Source organism: Enhydra lutris, unplaced genomic scaffold (genome assembly GCF_002288905.1).
Source record: "Enhydra lutris kenyoni isolate GAN:26980312 unplaced genomic scaffold, ASM228890v2 scaffoldscaffold10, whole genome shotgun sequence".
NCBI classification, from domain to species: Eukaryota; Metazoa; Chordata; class Mammalia; order Carnivora; family Mustelidae; genus Enhydra; species Enhydra lutris.
Genome location: NW_019154094.1, coordinates 42,016,280 through 42,034,776, shown reverse-complemented (window position 1 = coordinate 42,034,776; position 18,497 = coordinate 42,016,280). Strand labels below are relative to the sequence as shown.

The 18,497-nt window shown below is 42.6% G+C and overlaps 2 protein-coding genes across 3 annotated transcripts in view; both read right to left on the bottom strand.

The window, feature by feature from the left end:
- The window catches only part of LOC111143854 (autophagy related 7), a 243,616-nt gene extending 225,310 nt beyond the window's left edge, over window positions 1–18,306 (bottom strand). Inside the window, exons 1-3 of one of the 2 annotated variants that reach the window (XM_022497813.1) lie at window positions 18,261–18,306; window positions 1,545–1,717; window positions 803–857 (exon numbers count right to left, since the gene is read on the bottom strand). In XM_022497813.1, coding sequence (XP_022353521.1) covers window positions 803–857; window positions 1,545–1,704 — 215 coding nt within the window. In that variant the 5' untranslated portion in view covers window positions 1,705–1,717; window positions 18,261–18,306. The remainder of the gene's footprint in view (window positions 1–802; window positions 858–1,544; window positions 1,718–18,260) is intronic. The other variant, XM_022497812.1, reaches the window with a different exon arrangement.
- Window positions 17,083–18,497, bottom strand: part of LOC111144308 (ubiquitin-like modifier-activating enzyme ATG7) — a 51,205-nt gene continuing 49,790 nt past the window's right edge. The window contains exon 10 of the mRNA XM_022498549.1: window positions 17,083–17,138. Coding sequence (XP_022354257.1) covers window positions 17,083–17,138 — 56 coding nt within the window. The remainder of the gene's footprint in view (window positions 17,139–18,497) is intronic.

The window sequence follows — 18,497 nt, the reverse complement described above, 5'->3', positions numbered from 1 at the left end:
ACCTCCTCCTAAAATCGTATCCCCCTCCTGATCTTTCTGTTTCTGTAGAATATAACAAAATGCCCCTGGCTACTCAGACTACAACCTCAGAAATCTATTTCACTCTGCTTCTAAATTTAGCCACCTTGGGCAAGCCATTTTACCTTCTGACCCATGGTTTCCTCGTCTGAAAAAAGAGAAAAATCACATCTGACAGGTCTGAAAGGATTATGTATATGAAAACACCTGCATAATTAAGCCAATAAATGTCTCTCTTCTCTCCAGCAGTACCTATGGCTCCCAACCAAGGAAGAAAAAAACAAACCAAAAAACCTCTTTGAGGGTGTATGTCGTGTTTCTTTGTATAATGCCTTACACAGTGGCTTGTATGTAGAAGTAGCCTAATAAATGTTCACTGATGTCCATGGATAAGAAACTGAAGGAGTAAGTCAAGAAGTATCAATAAGGAATCACAAAATATTAAATAAAATCAAAAGCAGAAGGGCTATTATCTACACCTCAACCAATCTAGATGATATTTGACACCTAATAGGCTCTGATAATTACCTGCTGCAAAAAGGTATGTCCAATAGTCCTAAGCATCTAGCACTTGTCTCTGTGCATCTAGCACTTGTCTCTGGGGGATACAAGAGAACTGAAGAGCTGGCCCTGCTTCTGGGGACTCCCGAAGGTCCCCCTGTGGCTCACCTAAGTTTAAAGTTAAGAATGTTCATTCCTCACAGAAAGCAAACACTTTAGATTTTAAGCCAAAAAAAAAAAAAAAGAAAAAAGAAAAAAGAAAAGAAAAGAAAAAAATACTCACATGTCAAAAGCACTGAACTCCAATGTTAAGCGAGCTGGCAGCCCAGCAGAATCACCTGGACAGAAGCATTATCACATTTTCCATTATGAGTCAGTAATAGCAGCATTCATAACTAAAATGTTGTGAATAATTTTGTTCTCTTTCTTGAGCCCTAAGTGCCCTGTCCAATTCCTGGTCATCCATATTCAACAGGGACTTAGCAGAAGATGCCAGAGCTTTTCTAAATTCGAGGAATTTGTCCAGACTATAAAAAAAGATTCATTGAGAAAAAAATTTCCAATCTCCTCCCTCAGCAATTTTAAGTAGTCAGTATTAATTCTTTGGGTTAATAATGGGAGTCTCACTACTCTCTTTCTTTTCCCCGCAACAGAGGAAAAGAAGTGAAAACAAGTTTTTGTCAAAAGCCAGGAAGTAAAAGGGGATAAAAGGTATGGCACACGGAATATAATCAATGTTACTGTAATAGCACTGTATGGTGACAGAGGGCAGCTACGCCTGTCGTGAGCAGAGCATAATGTATAAACTTATCAAATAACTATGTTGTAAATCTAAAACTAATGTAGCACTATGTGTAAATGATACCCAAATAAAAATTAATTAATTAATTAAACACAGTCAGGAAGTAAAATAGAAACCAGTGAAGAGCATGAATTATAAAAGACAAAGGTGGGAAAGCTGACCCTATACTGGAGGGCAGAGAGCATAACAGAAGATGACAGGATACTGAGTTACTGTCACCCACCATTGTAGTAATAGCCCTTAATGTCCTTGGGAGCTTCATCCAGCCGGTACTCATTCAGTTTCCTCTGGGTCAACTCATGCCAGAATCCAACGTCCAAGGCACTGCTAAAGGGAGCGAACTGCAATTTGGACAGCCCAGGATCCCCCGGAGCTGCTGCCATTATTTGCTGCCTACTAGAAAACAAAACAGAACACAGCAAAATAGCACAACATATGGTGAGGGAAAAAAAAAAAATTTGTAATAAGGCATAACCAAAACAAACAAGCAAAAAATGATGGGAGGTATAGAGGCTACCTAAAGACCTAACTGAAAATCACCCTGATTTGGCCTATATTGCTAAGTTTCACCTCCTGACAACACAAATGATTTTCTAAGTAAATCCTTTCTCTTAGGCCTTTCTGACCTTTACCTCTGGGTATCTCCCTTTCTTGTTCAAGTCAGTCTGATGGCAGCATGAGTGCTATGCCTTCATAGACATAATCAGAGTCACAGAAATTTTTGTCCTCCTGTGTGGTCCTGGAGAACTTCACACATGTAAAACCCGAGTCCAGCAGGTCAGAAACACAAGGCCAACTATCCGAGCTCTGAATGAGAGCTGCACTTGAACACCTCCCACCCCCGCCGAGGAGAGAATGAACAAATTTCTGCCCACCTAACCTGAATTTTTTTACATCTCATCTTTTATCTTTTAAATGCATGGAAAATTTGCATTTTACTGTATATACATATTTTAATATTTCATTCTCCCCCTCAAATCATCAAATAAATGTGACCCTCCTGGCAATCAGGCATGCACACACTGTAACTCTCCTACTCCTGCACACACACTCAGGGGGACACCACTGCCAGCTAGAGAAGCACAATACTAGAGGACCTTGGTATTTCCAAAAAGCAGAAGTGGGGGAGGTCTCTTCACTTTCCACTCTAACTTCCCTATGACCAGATAGAGTAATATTTCTGCAGCAGAATGTATGAAGAGTCACATTAGATGACAACAGTTCACATCAACCACATCACAGTTTTGAGCCAAGATTATTACATAGCTTTCCGTCTTCCAAACTTGTTGGATTTGGGAATTAAGATCTAGCAAGCTTTCGGGGGCGCCTAGGTGGAGCCCCAGGTCGGGCTCTCTGCTCAGCAGGGAGTTTGCTTCTCCTTCTCCCTTAGAGCACATGCATGCACACGCTCTCTCTGTCTCTCTGTCTCTCTCAAATAAATAAATAAATAAAATCTTTAAAAAAGAGAGAGATAACAAGCTTTCGACTGATAATAACTAGATGGTAAAGTGCAAAGTTAGCGCTACATGAAAATGCTAAAATTCCAGGAGGAGATGAGTATGGAGTAGGGAGGAAGTCTCAGAGTCTTTAAAACTCCCCACCGCCTTAGTACGCATTCTCAGTATCATACGTTAGACAATGCCTGACCCGAGGTTTTCAAACTTTCCCCACCTTGAGGGCTTATTAAAAACTGAAGATGAAGGGACACCTGGGTGGCTCAGTCAGTTAAGTGCCTGCCTTCAGCTCAGGTCATGATCTCGGGGTCCTGGGATTGAATCCCTTATCGGGGTCCTTGCTCAGCGAGGAGCCTGCCTCTCCCTCTGCTGGCTGCTTCCCGGTTTCTCTCTCTCCCTCTGACAAATAAATAAATAAAATCTTAAACAAAACTAAACTAAACAAAACGAAACGAAACTGAGGATGCCTGGGCTCCAGCTGCTGGAGAGGAGAAGAGAGGATGAGGGTGACCAGGAGTCCCCAGGTTTGACTAGTGCTCAGGCAGGTCTGATTCAAGTCTGGTACTACTTGATGGCTTCAGGCCACCGGCACTCTTACTTTTGGAGGGCCCACCTCTAAACCATTTCAAATATATTTAAATGTACCCTCATCCCATATTAAATACTTTCTGGCTTTTAATTATTTGAAAGGCTTTTTATAATTCTGTACTCTCAGAATGTTCATCTCTTTCCAGGTCACATCTATTTCCATTGGCCCAGGGAAAGCTTATGGATCCCATGCACTGAGACTTCAGTGCCCAAAGGAGAATCAGACCCTCGTATAGGTGATCTGGGGGCTTCACATTGAGAAACGTTGGTCTAGAATACCCAAATGGCTTCCTCCAATCACTCCCTTCTACTCTTCCTCCACAATGCTTTCTGCTATTGGTTTTTGAAAGAATCCATGCTCGGCCCTCTCCTTGGTCTGTAAGTTTTCTCAAAAGCAAAATTATTCATTTTCTACATTAATTTCTATTTATATGGCAGTGAACTGTAGGACTATATTTCTAGAGAGCTAACCTCCAAACAAACAGTTGACCCTTGAACAACACAGGTTTGAACTGCATGAGTCCACACGTACATGGAACTTTTTCCAATAAGGTATAGTACTATAAATGTATTCTCCTTAAGGTTTTCTTAATAATATTTTCTTTTCTCTAGCTTACTTTATTTTAAGAATACACTCTATAATACATATAACCTAGTTGTTTGTGTTAATCGACTATGTGTTAATGCTATGTGTTAATCGACTGTTGATGTTATCAGTAAGGCTTCTGGCCAAAAATAGGCTATAAGTAGTTAAGTTTTGAGGAATCAAAAATTGTACATGGATTTGACTATGTGGGGGTCAGCACTCCTATCGCCCACATTGTTCAAAGGTCATCTGTATGTTTTAAAGCCAAAACTTGGATTTCTCACAGACAACTCAAGTTTGGCAAACCCCAAACTAAACATTTCTTTTCCCAAAATTCTGCCCATTTCCCAGTATGTCCTAGTTAACTTAATAGTACCAACCATATCCGAGGTCAAAACCTCAAAGTCATCTTCAGTTTTTCTATTTTTCACATTCAGTAAATCAGTAATTGCTAGAAGCTAAACCTTAAATGGGCCTCTGGAATGAGATGAAGGTGACAGCTACAGAGCACTGACCAGGACGAGGCACTGCAGCAGGGCATGCACCTGAATTTACTCCTCTTGAAAGCCCTAATAAGTGACAGTTCCAGTTTTACAGAGGAAGAGACTGAGGTTCAGAGAGGTAAGAAGTCCACAGAAGGACATACAGGTAGGAAAGTGCGGTGAAGTGGGAAGGGCGAGGATCCAAATTCCATATGCCCATACTCTTCATGCAATTTTGTGCTTCCTATCCAAGTCAGCTTCTCTTTCTCTCCTCCATCCCCCTGCAAAGGTCAGGCCCACCATCTCATACCTCAGCTCCTGACTTAACATGCTCACAGGTCACTGCCTTTGTCTTCTTCAATGCTTTCCACTATTCTGTCTTCAAACAAGACATCTATATTGCTACTGGAACTGATTTGCACAGGGCGCTCCCTTGTTTAAACAAACAAAACCTTACCAGCCGTACCCCCGGAAAGAGTAAGGTGCCAACACTGTCTCAGCTTGCTTGTTTCCCAGCCTTACACCTTTCCCTAGGAAACCTCTCCTCATGTCTACCATGAAAACTCCTTCTCATCTATTAAGATTTTTTATGAAGCTCTAATTAACGCCCACAGTCAGTGGGCATCAATGGGTCCCTTCTCTGTGATGACAGATGAAAACATCCATTAGAGCGTTTGCCATCATGAATCATACTTGCTTTTTTGATTATATGCTTTTCAAAACTTTTTAAATAATAGCAGTAGTAGTAGTAACTATTCTAATTGAATTTTTTTTAAAGATTTTATTTATTTATTTGACAGACAGAGACCACAAGTAGACAGAGAGGCAGGCAGAGGGAGAGAGGAGAAAGCAGGCTCCCTGCAGAGCAGAGAGCCTGATACGGGGCTCCATCCCAGGACACCGGGATCACAACCTGAGTTGAAGGCAGAGGCTTTAACCCACTAAGCCACCCAGGCGCCCCACTAATTGAATTTTTATTCTGTGCCAAGCACTAAACATTTTACACATTATCTTAGGACAAGCTCAAAGTGATTGCATTATGCCTAATTTATAGAAGAGAAATGGAGGCACTGAGGTATCAAGTAACTTGCCCAAAGTAACTCAGTTAGGAAGGAAAAGAGCTGAGATTATAATCCACGTTGACTGGCTTCAAAGCCCCAACTCTCTCATCACTATATCTGTACTGCCTCGAAGGGAGACACCCCTTTTCAGAGCCTTTATATTGCCTATCAGCCGCACATATGCGAAAAAACCATTTTGAAAAACATTTTCATACTAACTTACTCTCCAACAGAGTCAAAAGAAAAAAGTCATAGCCAGAGTAATCATCCACTATGGAAGGAAATCAACACAGCAGCAGACAGTGGTACAAATGGATCTCTGAAAGCCTCTGTGTGACGGGTCATCAGGCTCCTACACGCTTCAGTCATCCACAACTTACTCTTAAAGGTCAGCAGTAATTCATCATCCATTTGGATGACCCGCTGAGGTCATCAAGATGGAATTTTTTCAGTGCCAGAGATGAAAGAGAAGACTCTCTCCTATACCACACTTCAACAGCTGGGAAAAAATGACTCAGGAAGACCACTTAGATGATGACAGATGGGCATACTAACAAAGTGATATGCATAAGAGACACATCCTTTAAACATTTTCTGACTTATTTGAGCCTTTAGAAATTTCAAACAGAAACCAAGAGCCTATTTCACAAGAGAAAATGGTTGGTATTCAGCCACTGAACTACTGCTTGACAGGCTAAGAAAACAGAAAGGTCCTCAGCAGCAGCAACATGTGATGAGGACATTGCTGGAAACATCTGAAGAGCACACTCAAGTATAACTGCATCATTTAAGAACCCACACATCTGTGTCACATTGCCATCTCCTTAAGCTGGAAGGGAAGATCTAAGGAAGTAATGATCAGAATGGAATTCTGGAAGGAGTAGTGAGTTATAGATGCAAAGTTATTTATGTGTCACTAACCTAGATCCAAACAACACCTGCTTCCTAAAAAAAAAAAAAAAAAAAAGACGTGCCTGTACAACCCTAGACAGCACAAGGTGAGAATTCTGGCCTCTGCTTTGCTTAGAAAGTTAAAGATTATATCTACCATACTTCAACACTACAAACAGACATATTCAAGGAAGGAAACTGACAGGGGCATCAATATAAGTGTGGTTCACTTCATTTCTAACTATTTCTATCACATTCAGGATGCGAAACCTGGGAGTTACACAAAATGGGATTGTGTCACTTCCACTGAGAGAGGCTTTGATGAGGATTCAACACTGTCATGAGCAAGAATCGCAGCAGTAACCAAAATATCCAGTCAAGATTTAACTTAAATAGCAGGTGGGTAGGTAAGCAATACAAACTCTGGGCTGTGTGTACCACCCAAACGTGGTGCAAATTTCAGGCTTTATGAAAATAAAACTAGGGGCACCTGGGTGGCTCAGTGGGTTAAAGCCTCTGCCTTCGGCTCAGGTCATGGTCCCGGAGTCCTGGGATCGAGCCCCGCATCGGGCTCCCTGCTCAGTGGGGAGCCTGCTTCCTCCTCTCTCTCTCTGCCTGCCTCTCTGCCTACTTGTAATCTGTCTGTCAAACAAATTAAAAAAAAAAAATGAAAATAAAACTAAGTCACACTCAGCAACTTATACAAAGTAGGAGCTCAAAAAACACCACTGTTTGAGAACTTGCCAACAGTGTTTTTTACAAATGGTCCTAAACCTTGGGTAGTGCTGTTCTTTAAAGTCAAATCCCCACAGGAAATGGGTAACAGTGGTTGCCTCCCAAGAAAGCAGACATGGAGTCAGGAGACAAGGGTGTAGAGAGACTTATTTTCACTGTATGGCCCTATTCTCTCTGAATTTGTGTTCGAAATTCAATGAATTTTGTGTATGTGGAATAACAATACAGAAATAAATAAAATAATTAAAGAAAAAAGTCCTAACCCAATGGCAAGACGGGGAATGAAAGACACCCAAGACTACCAGCATAGCAGCTTTAATTCCAAGAAACAACACCTGAGAGATCCCTGGTGCAAACCATGTCTTACTCATCTTTCTTCAGCCCTCAGCACACTGCCTAGACTATATTAGGAGCTCAGTAAATGTTGACACACAATAATAATCCTCTTCCCCCAAAAAAGGCCAATAGATGGATACTATAATGAGACAAATTACAGCAGACTTTAAATATTACTAATAGCCTGAACTGTCCAAATAAGAAACAGATTGGCTGGAGAGATAATGAATTTTCCATTAGTGGAAGTGTCCGAGCATATATTAGATGATTATTTGCCAAGTCATATTGTACAAAGGATTACTGTATCAGGCAGTCAGATGAGACCAGGGTTTGGCAGGCTTTTCCTGAAAAGGGCCAGATAGTAAATATTTTAGTCATTGCATGCCAAAACAGTTTCTGTCATAGTTTCTTCTCCTTTTTTACAATGCCTGAAAAATGTAAAAACAATCCTTAGCTCATGGACTGCACACACACAAAAAAGCCTTGGTCAGGATCTGACCTGAAGCCTGCAGTTTGAGGACCCTTGGACTAGACGATCTTCCACACCTGTCATTTGGTGAAGCAGACCGCCAGGCCACAGTTGCTGTTCTACAATAGAAACCCTATAATGTTGCAAATACATCTTTATGAACTGGAAAACCAAGTCTACACAGAACACTCACACATATGTCAGCATCAGTAAGCTACCATGAAGCTCAGTTAATATTTACTGAAGCTTGGAGCATCTGGGCGGCTCAGTCGGTTGGGTGGCTGACTTGATTTCAGCTCAGATCATGACCTCAGGATCCTAGGATCGAGCCCCATGTAGGGATATGCGCTCAGTGGGGAGTCTGCTTGGGGATTCTCTTTCCCTCCCCCTCTGCCCCTCCCCCGCTCTCTCTCAGATAAATAAATAATGCCATTAGTGGAATGTCACATACAAAACTGGCATATTACCACACATCTGATGGTTTCCTACTTTTTCCTGGACCCCTACTACTACCTTCCAACTTTTCTGGAGCCACCTTGGTGGCCCCACCACTCCTCACCTCTGACTTGGTGCTGAAGAAGCATCAAGCTGCTTGGTGCTCCCCTCACATGCCTGCTGTCCTGCCTCCTCAACTCTGAACAAACAGCTAGCTCTGTCTAAGACACCCTTGTCCCTGTGACTGACGCACTTCTCAAAATCCAGCTCAGAGGTTATCTGCTCCAGAAAGTGTTCCCAGAGCTGCCCTTCACTCTCATTACTCTTTGTTTGCTCTTCTCCATTGGCTACAGTTAATCACTTCTGTCTCTGAGCTACCTCCATGTTTAGTATTATTGTCCAGCTCTTCACTGATCTGTCTATCCCCGTCAATCTGATTGTAAACTCTAAAGCTACCGATCCTGGATCATATTTCTCTCAATATACCATAGTCTCTTGCACAGTGGCTCTCAAATGTTACTAAGGTGAGTTCTAGAAACCTTTTATGGGTACCTTCTACAAGAGAAGCAAGAGAGGGTGCCTGAGTGGCTCAGTGGGTTAAAGCCTCTGCCTTCGGCTCAGGTCATGGTCGGGCTCTGCTCAGCAGGGAGCCTGCTTCCTCCTCTCTCTCTGACTGCCTCTCTGCCTACTTGTGATCTCTCTCTCTGTCAAATGAATAAATAAAATCATAAAAAAAAAAAGAGAGAAGCAAGAGAAAGAAATAAGCCAGGCTTTTGCAATTGGGAAGACAAAGCTCATTACCATGAATGTGGTGATTAGAGTAAGAAATCATGAACAACATATGGAAATAGTCCATATACTCAGAAGGTCTCTAAACCTATTGTTTTTTTTTTTAGGACTAAGACCTTAGTAGGCAAGAGATATGCATGTACAAATCAATTGAAATGAAACCTTAATCAAAACATTACAAAATTAGTAAAGAATAGATCTTTCTTCCTGAAAATATCCCCATGGTATAGGAGTTAAAAGCTTACATTCACAGTCACAAAGTAACTTTCCACAAAAAAATGATTAATTTCAAAGGAGAGAAAAAGTGACTTTACAGTAACAAAATCTGGCAGACACCATCTTCATGGAGGAAATGAAGTTAACACCAGCATCAATGGGATGAACAGACATGCAAGCTGTCTGATGGAATGCCACGAAAAGCACAAACATCGACAGCGCTCAGCTAAAAACATGACTTGGGGCTCAGTGAGAGTAAATGTCAGATAAACCCTAACTGAAAAATATTCCATAAAAGGACTGAGACTGGCTTACAATCTTCCGAAGTGTCAAGGTCTTAAAAGTCAAGGGAAGACTACAGAATTGTTCCAGAGTGAAAGAGAAAGACATGATGACTGAGGGCAACATGTGATCTTGGGTTGACACTCTGCTTCTATAAAGGTTGATACTGAGACAAAATCTGGATGTAGTCTCCGGGAGAAGCGTATATGAAAGGTCTTTGTCTTATTCTTGTAAGGTTTTTTGAAGTTTGAAACTGTTCCAAAATAAATTATGAAGACAATTTTAACGCCTGCACACACCTAGCCTGTTATATTCAATAGGCAAAACCAATTAACATGATAGAAGTTAGAAGAGTAATTATAGGCTAGGGTGGGGCTAATGACTGGGAAGGGGAAATAAGAAGCCTTCTGGGGAGCTGGACATACTCTATATACCTTGAGCTGGGAGCTGGTTATAGGGCACATATATATGTAAAAACCCATGAGCTACAGATCTATGGTTAGTGCATTTTACTATATGTATACTATACTTAGAGAAAAAAAGTAAAACAGAAACCCCAGTATTCAAGCTACCATGACCCTACAAGGAACCTTCCTGTATTCACTTAATAGTTAACAGATGACCTATTTAAATCTAGCTTTGGTGAAAAGAAATTCAATGCTCTAAATAAGTCTAAACGAAGTATCATTTCCATAAATTTCCCTGGCATCTGTTATTAAAGAAGCTAAAGAAGGAAATATTTTGGCTTTGCTGCTTAGATAATTAATTGGAGGAAGGCTCCCTGTTGAGTCTGTCCAACTGGTCTCCCTCTGGTGGGGGGCCAACAGGATTGGACACAGCAAATATTAAGCCAGTATAGGATTTTTGTAAAAATGAAGAAGTAAAATTGGTAGAAGATAAACAACAATCATGGTGATAAAACAAACAAACTTGTCTTCAGGGAAACTAGACTCTTGGAGGGACAGCAGAAAAAGAGACCAGCCTCACTGTACTAAAAATATGCCTTGCTATCACTTTCCACTATGTATCATTGGGTTTTTATTTGTCTGCTTTGGGAGGACAGGGGTACTTTTAATGGTTCAGAGAAGGGAGGCTAAAGTGATAGCAACTGGAGGTCTGGTCTTCAGATAGACCCAAGTGTGAGTTCCAGTTCCAACTCTCACTAGCTGAGAAACCACGGGCAAGGAACTTCATCCCCTGTGCCTTGATTTCTCTGCAAAATCAGGATAATTGTACCCAAGCCCTGAGGTTGTTGGGACAGCTAAATGAGAAAGTGTGTGATGTGCCTGTTCCAGTGCCTGGCACAGTCAGCAGTCAATTAATGGTACGGCTATTAGTTCTTGTCAACACATCCTCCCACATTAGCCAACAGCATCTGACTAATGTGGTTGCCCTTCCCCATACTCACTATGAAAATTTTCTCTGCCTCCAACACGCCTCATTGAAGCCTCCCCTCCCTCAAAGGAGCACTGCAGTCACAACAGAGGTTTAATTAAAATGGAATGGATGGTCTCCTGCTATAGGTCATCAAGGAGAAGTCCAGAGGAATAAGTTCTAAGGGTTAGGAGCACTTTGTGTTCAGTTTCTCTGAGGCCATGTGGGGCCATTCACTTAGCAGAAGTGCCAGAATAACCGCAGTCTGGCCCCAAAGTACCTTCTCTGGGCCAAAATGGAGCACAAAGAGCAGACTTCTGTTCTCATTCTCCCAGCTGCGAGCTCTGGCAGTCATTAAAATAAGCACCAAACCATATGGCCAAGTCCTACTGACAAACAGAGTATATTCTTAGCTGCTGATGGGTTAAAAAAAAAAAAAATGAGGTGGAGACGGTCAGGAGTGGGGAGAGGGCCCCTTTGGCATATGGAGCCAATGCATGTTTTGTCAGCTAATGATGCTCCGCGAGTTCATGAGTTTTGGAAATAATGTGCAAGGCTGCCAAAGAGGGAGGTTTACAAGCCCTCCCTTCCAAAAGGAGGTGGGGCAAAGTTCCAAACTTCGAAGACAGATTAGGCTTAACCAGAAGACGAAAACTCAGGATTCCTACAGGGGAACCAGCTGGGTTCAGAAGCCTCGATTCCTTTTAAAAAAATCACATCAGAGTCAAGATGCCCTTGAGCCAAACCGATGTCTCCACAACACACCAAGTCATCTAAAATGGCTCTTTTTATGATTGTACTGTGAAGTGGTCACAGCTAATCACATAAGCAGAGAAGATAACTGCTATTGCGGATGAGTTGTCTCCCTCACTCCACGTATGCCACCTCTACCCCTACAAATCGACATTATTTGCTTCTTCAAGAAGTCAATCAGAGAACTGACAGTCACTTCCAAAGTCTTCAACTATAACCTTCATTCTCACTGGCTACTTGTGCGAGTTGTTTTTCTTTGGTTTTCCTTCTGCTTTAATAACCTTAAGCTTCATACACACTCTATTCTTGTTCAGCCTGTTTTTGAGAGTGGGTCCACTGGCTACCAGCACTGTAGGGCGTCCAAACCTACAAGGGAGAGGTAGTGACAGCTGTAAAAGCTGAGAAGGCCTGTGAGAGAGGAGAGACAATATAAGGAAAATGGAGACTGGTTGCCTGCTTTTGAGTTCTTTTTGTTACCTGTACCAATCAACAGTGTCACTTTGCTCCATTCTGTATATGAGGGACAGCCACCTGGATTCACCCGAATCACTGTGGAGCCTTGTGTCAACCAACAAGTAAAATCCGTGATGGTTTCCTGAAAGCTGGCTGAGTTATGGAGGCTAGCTTCTGAGTAACAGAGGCTCTGTGGTTTTCAGTTTCAGTGATATTTAAGGAGTCCTGGAAAAGGAAGAGGGGCTGAAAGATTGGGCCAAGCCAATACTTGATACCAGATTTTCAAAATATTGATTTCCAAAGATGAGAATAAGGTTGGATTCTACATCCCACTGAACAGAGATTTTGCTCCCAGGAGGAGTGTCATGTGGGCCACTCTAAAGGCCACGTGGCACTTTTGTACAACTAGGAAACTGCAACCCTTCCTCAAGACGTTTTACTTCCTTCCCTTAGAAAACTGCTGTAATACACTGATAGGTTGGCTCAAGACATTTTACCCTTGATTGCCAGAAAGTTGGTGCTACAAAAATAAATCCATGATGCCTATGACCTATACAAAACACCCCTCAGGTGTGGCCTCTTACTCAGTGTACTACTTGTACAACTGAATGAAGCAGTCCCAAGTAATTATAAGAGGCCACTATGGTGTTAAGAACAAGTCATAACAGATTAACAGCACTTCTTTCTTAATCAAAGAACCATAGACATAGGACTTAGGATATCTGGACTTCAGCAAGGTCTCTGACAAGAATGCTCCAAATATCCTAGTAGACAAGATGAAGATGTCATAACTGGATATACTGACATAATCAGAGGCATCAAAAACTGGTAAAGTAATCTTATTCGAAGAATGTTGGTTAAGGTATTAACTGATGTTAATAAGGAGCTAATAGGTGTTCATTGGCTCATTCTTTGGTCTTGCCCAATTTATTTTTATTTGTCTGTGTGGACAAATATTCAACAGTATTTACTAAGTATTTCATGTGTGCTGAACCCTGTGTTAGGGGTCTGGAACAAGGAAACAGACACAGAAATCACATAAACATATTTTAAATAAGGTATAGTTACCGCATTTTACCAATAACCTGGATAATGATAAAGGTTTGCTTATCAATTCTATACACGACATTAAGCAGGAAGGAATAGGTAATATGATGGATAATAAAAGTTCAGAATAAAAAAGGTTCTGACCAGCTGATATAACAGGCCTATTTTAGTAGGACTAAAAACTTCATAGAGGTAAATATAGGGTCTTAAATCTCAATAAAAAAAAAAAAACTGGACAATGCAGGCTGATACACTGGAGGCAGTATGGTAATGGAAGGGCCTAGCTTCATAAGCCAGAGACACCTGAGTTAAAATCCCACCTCTGCTACATCTAGCCACACAATCTTGGGCAAGTCATTTAATTTCTCTGAGTCTGTTTCCCCACCTATAAGATGGGACATCAACTGTGTATAGTTGTATCACTGTGTGGATTCAACTATAAAATGCATGTATCTGACACAGGAGGTACTCAAAAACATAATGTTTCCAATAAAACGTGTCAGAGACAGAGGGATTTCCACTTAGTTATTCCCTCAATAAACTTCAATATATTATGTACAAGTTCTTGTGCTATATTTCAGCATTTAATGGCAAAAAGCTAAGGTCTTTGCATTTTAGGATCTAAGTTTCGAGGGTTAGACAGACCGGGAATGATAGTATAGCAATCTGTGGATAAAACCAGTGCCGCAGAGTATGGTATAAGTGTTTGTACAGGCTGTTATGGGAGGAGGAAGGAGAGGTATCTAAATTAGACTGAAAAAGCAGGGATTTATATTTTAGCAAAGATCGGTATTTTAGAAAGGGCAGTGCAGCACCACTGAGGGTCAGACATGGCAAGCAGCTCAGAGGTCATGCAGGAATACAGAAAGAAGTGAGAAGAGCCCAGACTAAGGCAGTGGGAGAGAAAATGGAGGAGAAAATGTGTTAAGGGATATCAAGGAAGGAGAATCTGTAGAACTTTGATAAATACCTGGGACGGGATGAGAGGGAAAAGTCCAAGATGACTCCAAGGCTTTGGTTTGAATGACTAAATGGAAGGAGGAGAATGAGTCAGAATGGATGTAGAAAGAACTATAGCTTTGGAGGGAAGCTGATGAGTTTCACTTTGGACTCACTGAGTTTGAGGACTGGTTCTCACGAGAGATCCCAGCTCAGGGCACAGAACAGGGGTCTTTGGCACACTAAGTGGGAATTGAAGTTGGGGGTGAGAAGAGCACAGAGTATAAGGCAGAGCCTTGGAGAAAACTAGCATGGAAGGGACAAAAGGAGGAAAAAAGGATACAATGGATACAGGGGGAAACAGCCAGAGAGACAGCACAAAGCAGGAGTGGTTTTCATAAATGAAGCAATATATCAGCAATATCAGATGTGCTCAGAATTCAAGACAAGGAAGGAAAAAATGTTCAGGAGTTTTGGTAACACGGAGGTGTGAAGACTAGGGAGAGCAATTTTGGAGGAGCTGGGGGTGGAAGCAGGATTTTAGTGAATGACGACTTCAGGAAGTCAAGAAATGTGGCTGGGAAGAGGTGGTGTAATGACAGAAGTTAACAGGAAGGTGTTTTGTGTTTCCCAGAGATTTAAATGAGAAGAGATGGTTAAGCAGGAAAGAAACGGAATAAATGATGGAACCAAGTCCTAAGGAAAAGGAGGAGACGGAATCTCAGCACAAGAAAAAGAATTAGCCTTAAACATATTTCTTTCACAAAATTAGGCAAAGTGATACGGTCAGCTGGAGGTAAGTTTGTAAATGATAGCAGTTGAGGAGCCTTAACTGATGGTTGCAACTTAGTGAAGTCAAAGGCAAGGTTAGGAAGCCGGGAGAGGAATGAAAATCTGAAAGACAAGGAGGAGATGGGCAAGAGAGCTGTCCAAATGCAAATGGGGAGTGCCAAGTAGCACCGGGAGCCCACAGCATGATAATGGACAGGATGTGTCTACAACAAAGACTTGGGGTGGGGTGGGGTGGTGCTCAGGTCACCACAAAAGAAGTACATCCCTGGTCTGTATGGTCAGACTCCCGGAGGAAAAAGATCTTCCTTTACACACCACACTCTCAAAGACAGACTGTCAAACAGGAAAAGTTCAAGGGAGGGTAATCACAACAAAGAAGGTGTGAGAAAACCCCACAGGTGATCATCTGGGGTTGGACTGACAGCGAGTTGTTGGTACTCAGTCTGCCAGGACCATGGGGTTGTATAATGTCTACTGGGTAACAAAGCAGCATCTCATTATTCTCCCTCAAATACACAACCAGGCCTTACACTAGAGATAGGTAGAAGGATCAGGAAATAGAAAAAAGGAGGAGGAAGGCATTTCAGAACTTCACTTCCCATGGGTCAAAGTGGAGAAGAGGCCATTTGGACTTTCAAATAAAATCTCAGAGGAGATCAGGGATAACCAATCAAGGACCGCTAATCAAAGAGCTTTGTTATTACTTACGTCCACACATAGGATCCATCCCCTCCATCCCCCATATTCCGATTCATCTTCCTCCTCTCCCATGTGGTGTTATCCATGGTGGTAACTACCAGTCCAGCAAATCCCTTCCTTTGTCCCTTAAACCCACCCATCTATCTCCCTCCACACAGCCACTGCCTTGGTTCAGGCCTCCCTCCTCTGCCACCTGGACCAAAGCAACAGTGGCCTCACTGGTTTCCCTGCTGGCCCTACCCTGTCCAGTGTAATCACCATGGAACCGTCTGGGTAATTTAAAATAGATGAGAGCATGTCACACCCTTTTTTAAACTTTCACTGCCTCAACTCTCCAACACCATACCTTCAAGAAAGTCCAGACATCTTAGCATGGCAATATTAACAGCTACAGTTTATCATTTACCATCTACCATCATCAAGCAAGTAACATAAAGCATTCAATTCTCACAGCAACCCTGGAAGGTTGGCTTATGTGAGGAAACTGAAGTTTAGAGTGATTGCCTAAGGTCTCAAAACTAGTTCAATGGCAAAGCCAGCATAGGTACACAAGTAACTTATATTCCAAAATCTGTGTTCTTAATTACGTATTATACAATCTCATGTTGCCCACAAAGCCTTTGTGATCTGCCTCCTGCTTACCTTTCCACATTCATATCTTAGCCTGGGTGAACTACCCGCAAGTACGTCTGCTCACACCATTCCCAATGTCTGCAATTCATCCCACCTCCACTCCTCTTCTCCTGACTATTCTTGGTCATCCTTCAGGCCGATGGGCAGTATGTCCTCACAGAAGCCTTCTCTGACGCCTCAGCCTGACTTAACGATCACTCTAAGTCCTCCTCTGGCAAATCTCAATAGCTTCATACCATAGTGCTGTGGTCTATCTCTTCGACTTAAAAAATAACTCCCTGAGGCCAGAGATGTGCATCTTGACTGAGAGCCCTGTACGTAACTCCTTAAAGAATTTCAAAATCATGTCACATGAGGGTTAGGGAGAAGCTGGCCAAGAAAAATGGAAGAGGAAGCAGAGATGTTTTATGCAGCAGAAGCAGCAGGAGCAAAGGGTTACAAGTGAGACACAACCTGTAAACAGTTTAACAAGACCACAGCACAGAATTGAGGGATGGAGAAACAATTAGGCAATATGAACTTTCACAAGACTGGCTTTTTCTTCATTCGCATGTTAGCTCCAAAGTCACCTCCTCAGAGAGTGCATCTCTGACCAGCTAAATTTTACAATAGCTCCCTCCGCTTACCGCCAGTTACTCTCCATCACATTACTGTTTCTTTTTTCTAGTGTCCAACAGGATCTGAAACACCTACCACCCACTAAAAGCACTATATTATTGACAATTGCCACAACTGCCACCACCACGATCAAAAGGTATGCTCCATGAACAGCACCTCTACATCAGCGGTGCTTACAGTGATGCCTTGAACATAACAAAATTCTCAGTTGTTGTGGCATATACTATGGGTAAATAAATTAAATGTGCTCAGCCTGGAGAAGAAATGGTGTGAAGCAGAAGACAAACTAGCAGCTTTCAAAGGTGTGTGGGCAATAAAGTGGAAGGGAGAGCCCAAGGGCCTGAAAGAGGGAAAATGAGCTGAGATTATGGGGTAGCCACTTTCAGCTCAACATATGGCCTAAGTCAAAGCTAGGGAAAGACCAAACAACAATAACCAGAAATAGTGAGTTTTCTGCCACTTAAGAAACTTAACCCGTGGGCAGGGGTGTCACAAAAGAAATCCAAGTATTCAATGGGAAAGGGAACCTGGGACCCAGAGGCCTGAAACTGGCAGTCACAGATATGCCTGGTTCCAGCTGTAGTTAAAAAACATCTTTTTAAAATTGGTTTTGAAAAAACTGTAGTCGTCAGTGTTTAAAAATCAAGAGATTACACGAGTGCAACACACGAGTTTTTTCATTTCTCCAACTTCATACATGTTAGTACTGTGCTCATAAGCTCAATTCAGTAAAAATACGTTTGACTCTTTCTGATATGGAAATACATTTCTTACACCTACATTTACCTTACCTGACTGAATAAGCATTAAACTTTGTAACCCTGGATCAAACTGAAGAGTAGAGAACCTTAGCTCAGAAAGCCCTTACAAAAAACTGACTTCATTTAACGCCCTCGCTTCACAAACGACATCATCCCTCCCATTTTACAGATGAAGGAAGAGAGGCTCAGAGAGAGGTGACATGCCAGAGTCACAGAGCAAATGCAGGCAAAGCCAGGATAAGAACCCTGCCGTCCTATCTCCAGTATTCCAACACCGAAGATTCAGAGGATTCCTGGCCAGACGACAGGAGGGGCTGACATAGGACACTAGGAGCTTTCTAGTCAGAAGACCCCGGACTGAACAATTCCCGGGGATGTGGCTGGAGAAGGAGGGTGAGAGCCGGAGTCAGTGACTCCCCGGAGGAGGGAGGATCCTGAAATCCACCAAGACTTTCGCCCTCACTGCCGAGCTCGCCCCTTCCCACCAGACCTCCAAAACCCAACCCACAGGACCCCCATACTCCCTCACCTGCGCGGCTCACTTACCGCCGATCAACTTCCGGCAACCACAGCGTCGTCCGCAGCGCGCGCCCCGATGACGCAATATGGCCCCGCCCGCCCGCCCTCCTGGGTTAGTGGTGCGCCTGCGCACACGGAGGCGCGGGCCAACCTGGTAAATGAGCCCCTAGCACCGGGCTGAGTGGGAGGAACTTGAGTTGCAGCGAAGGCGGAGCGTCAGGAGGTGGGCGAGGCTCCCTGATGAGAGCTGAGCTAGTTTATTAG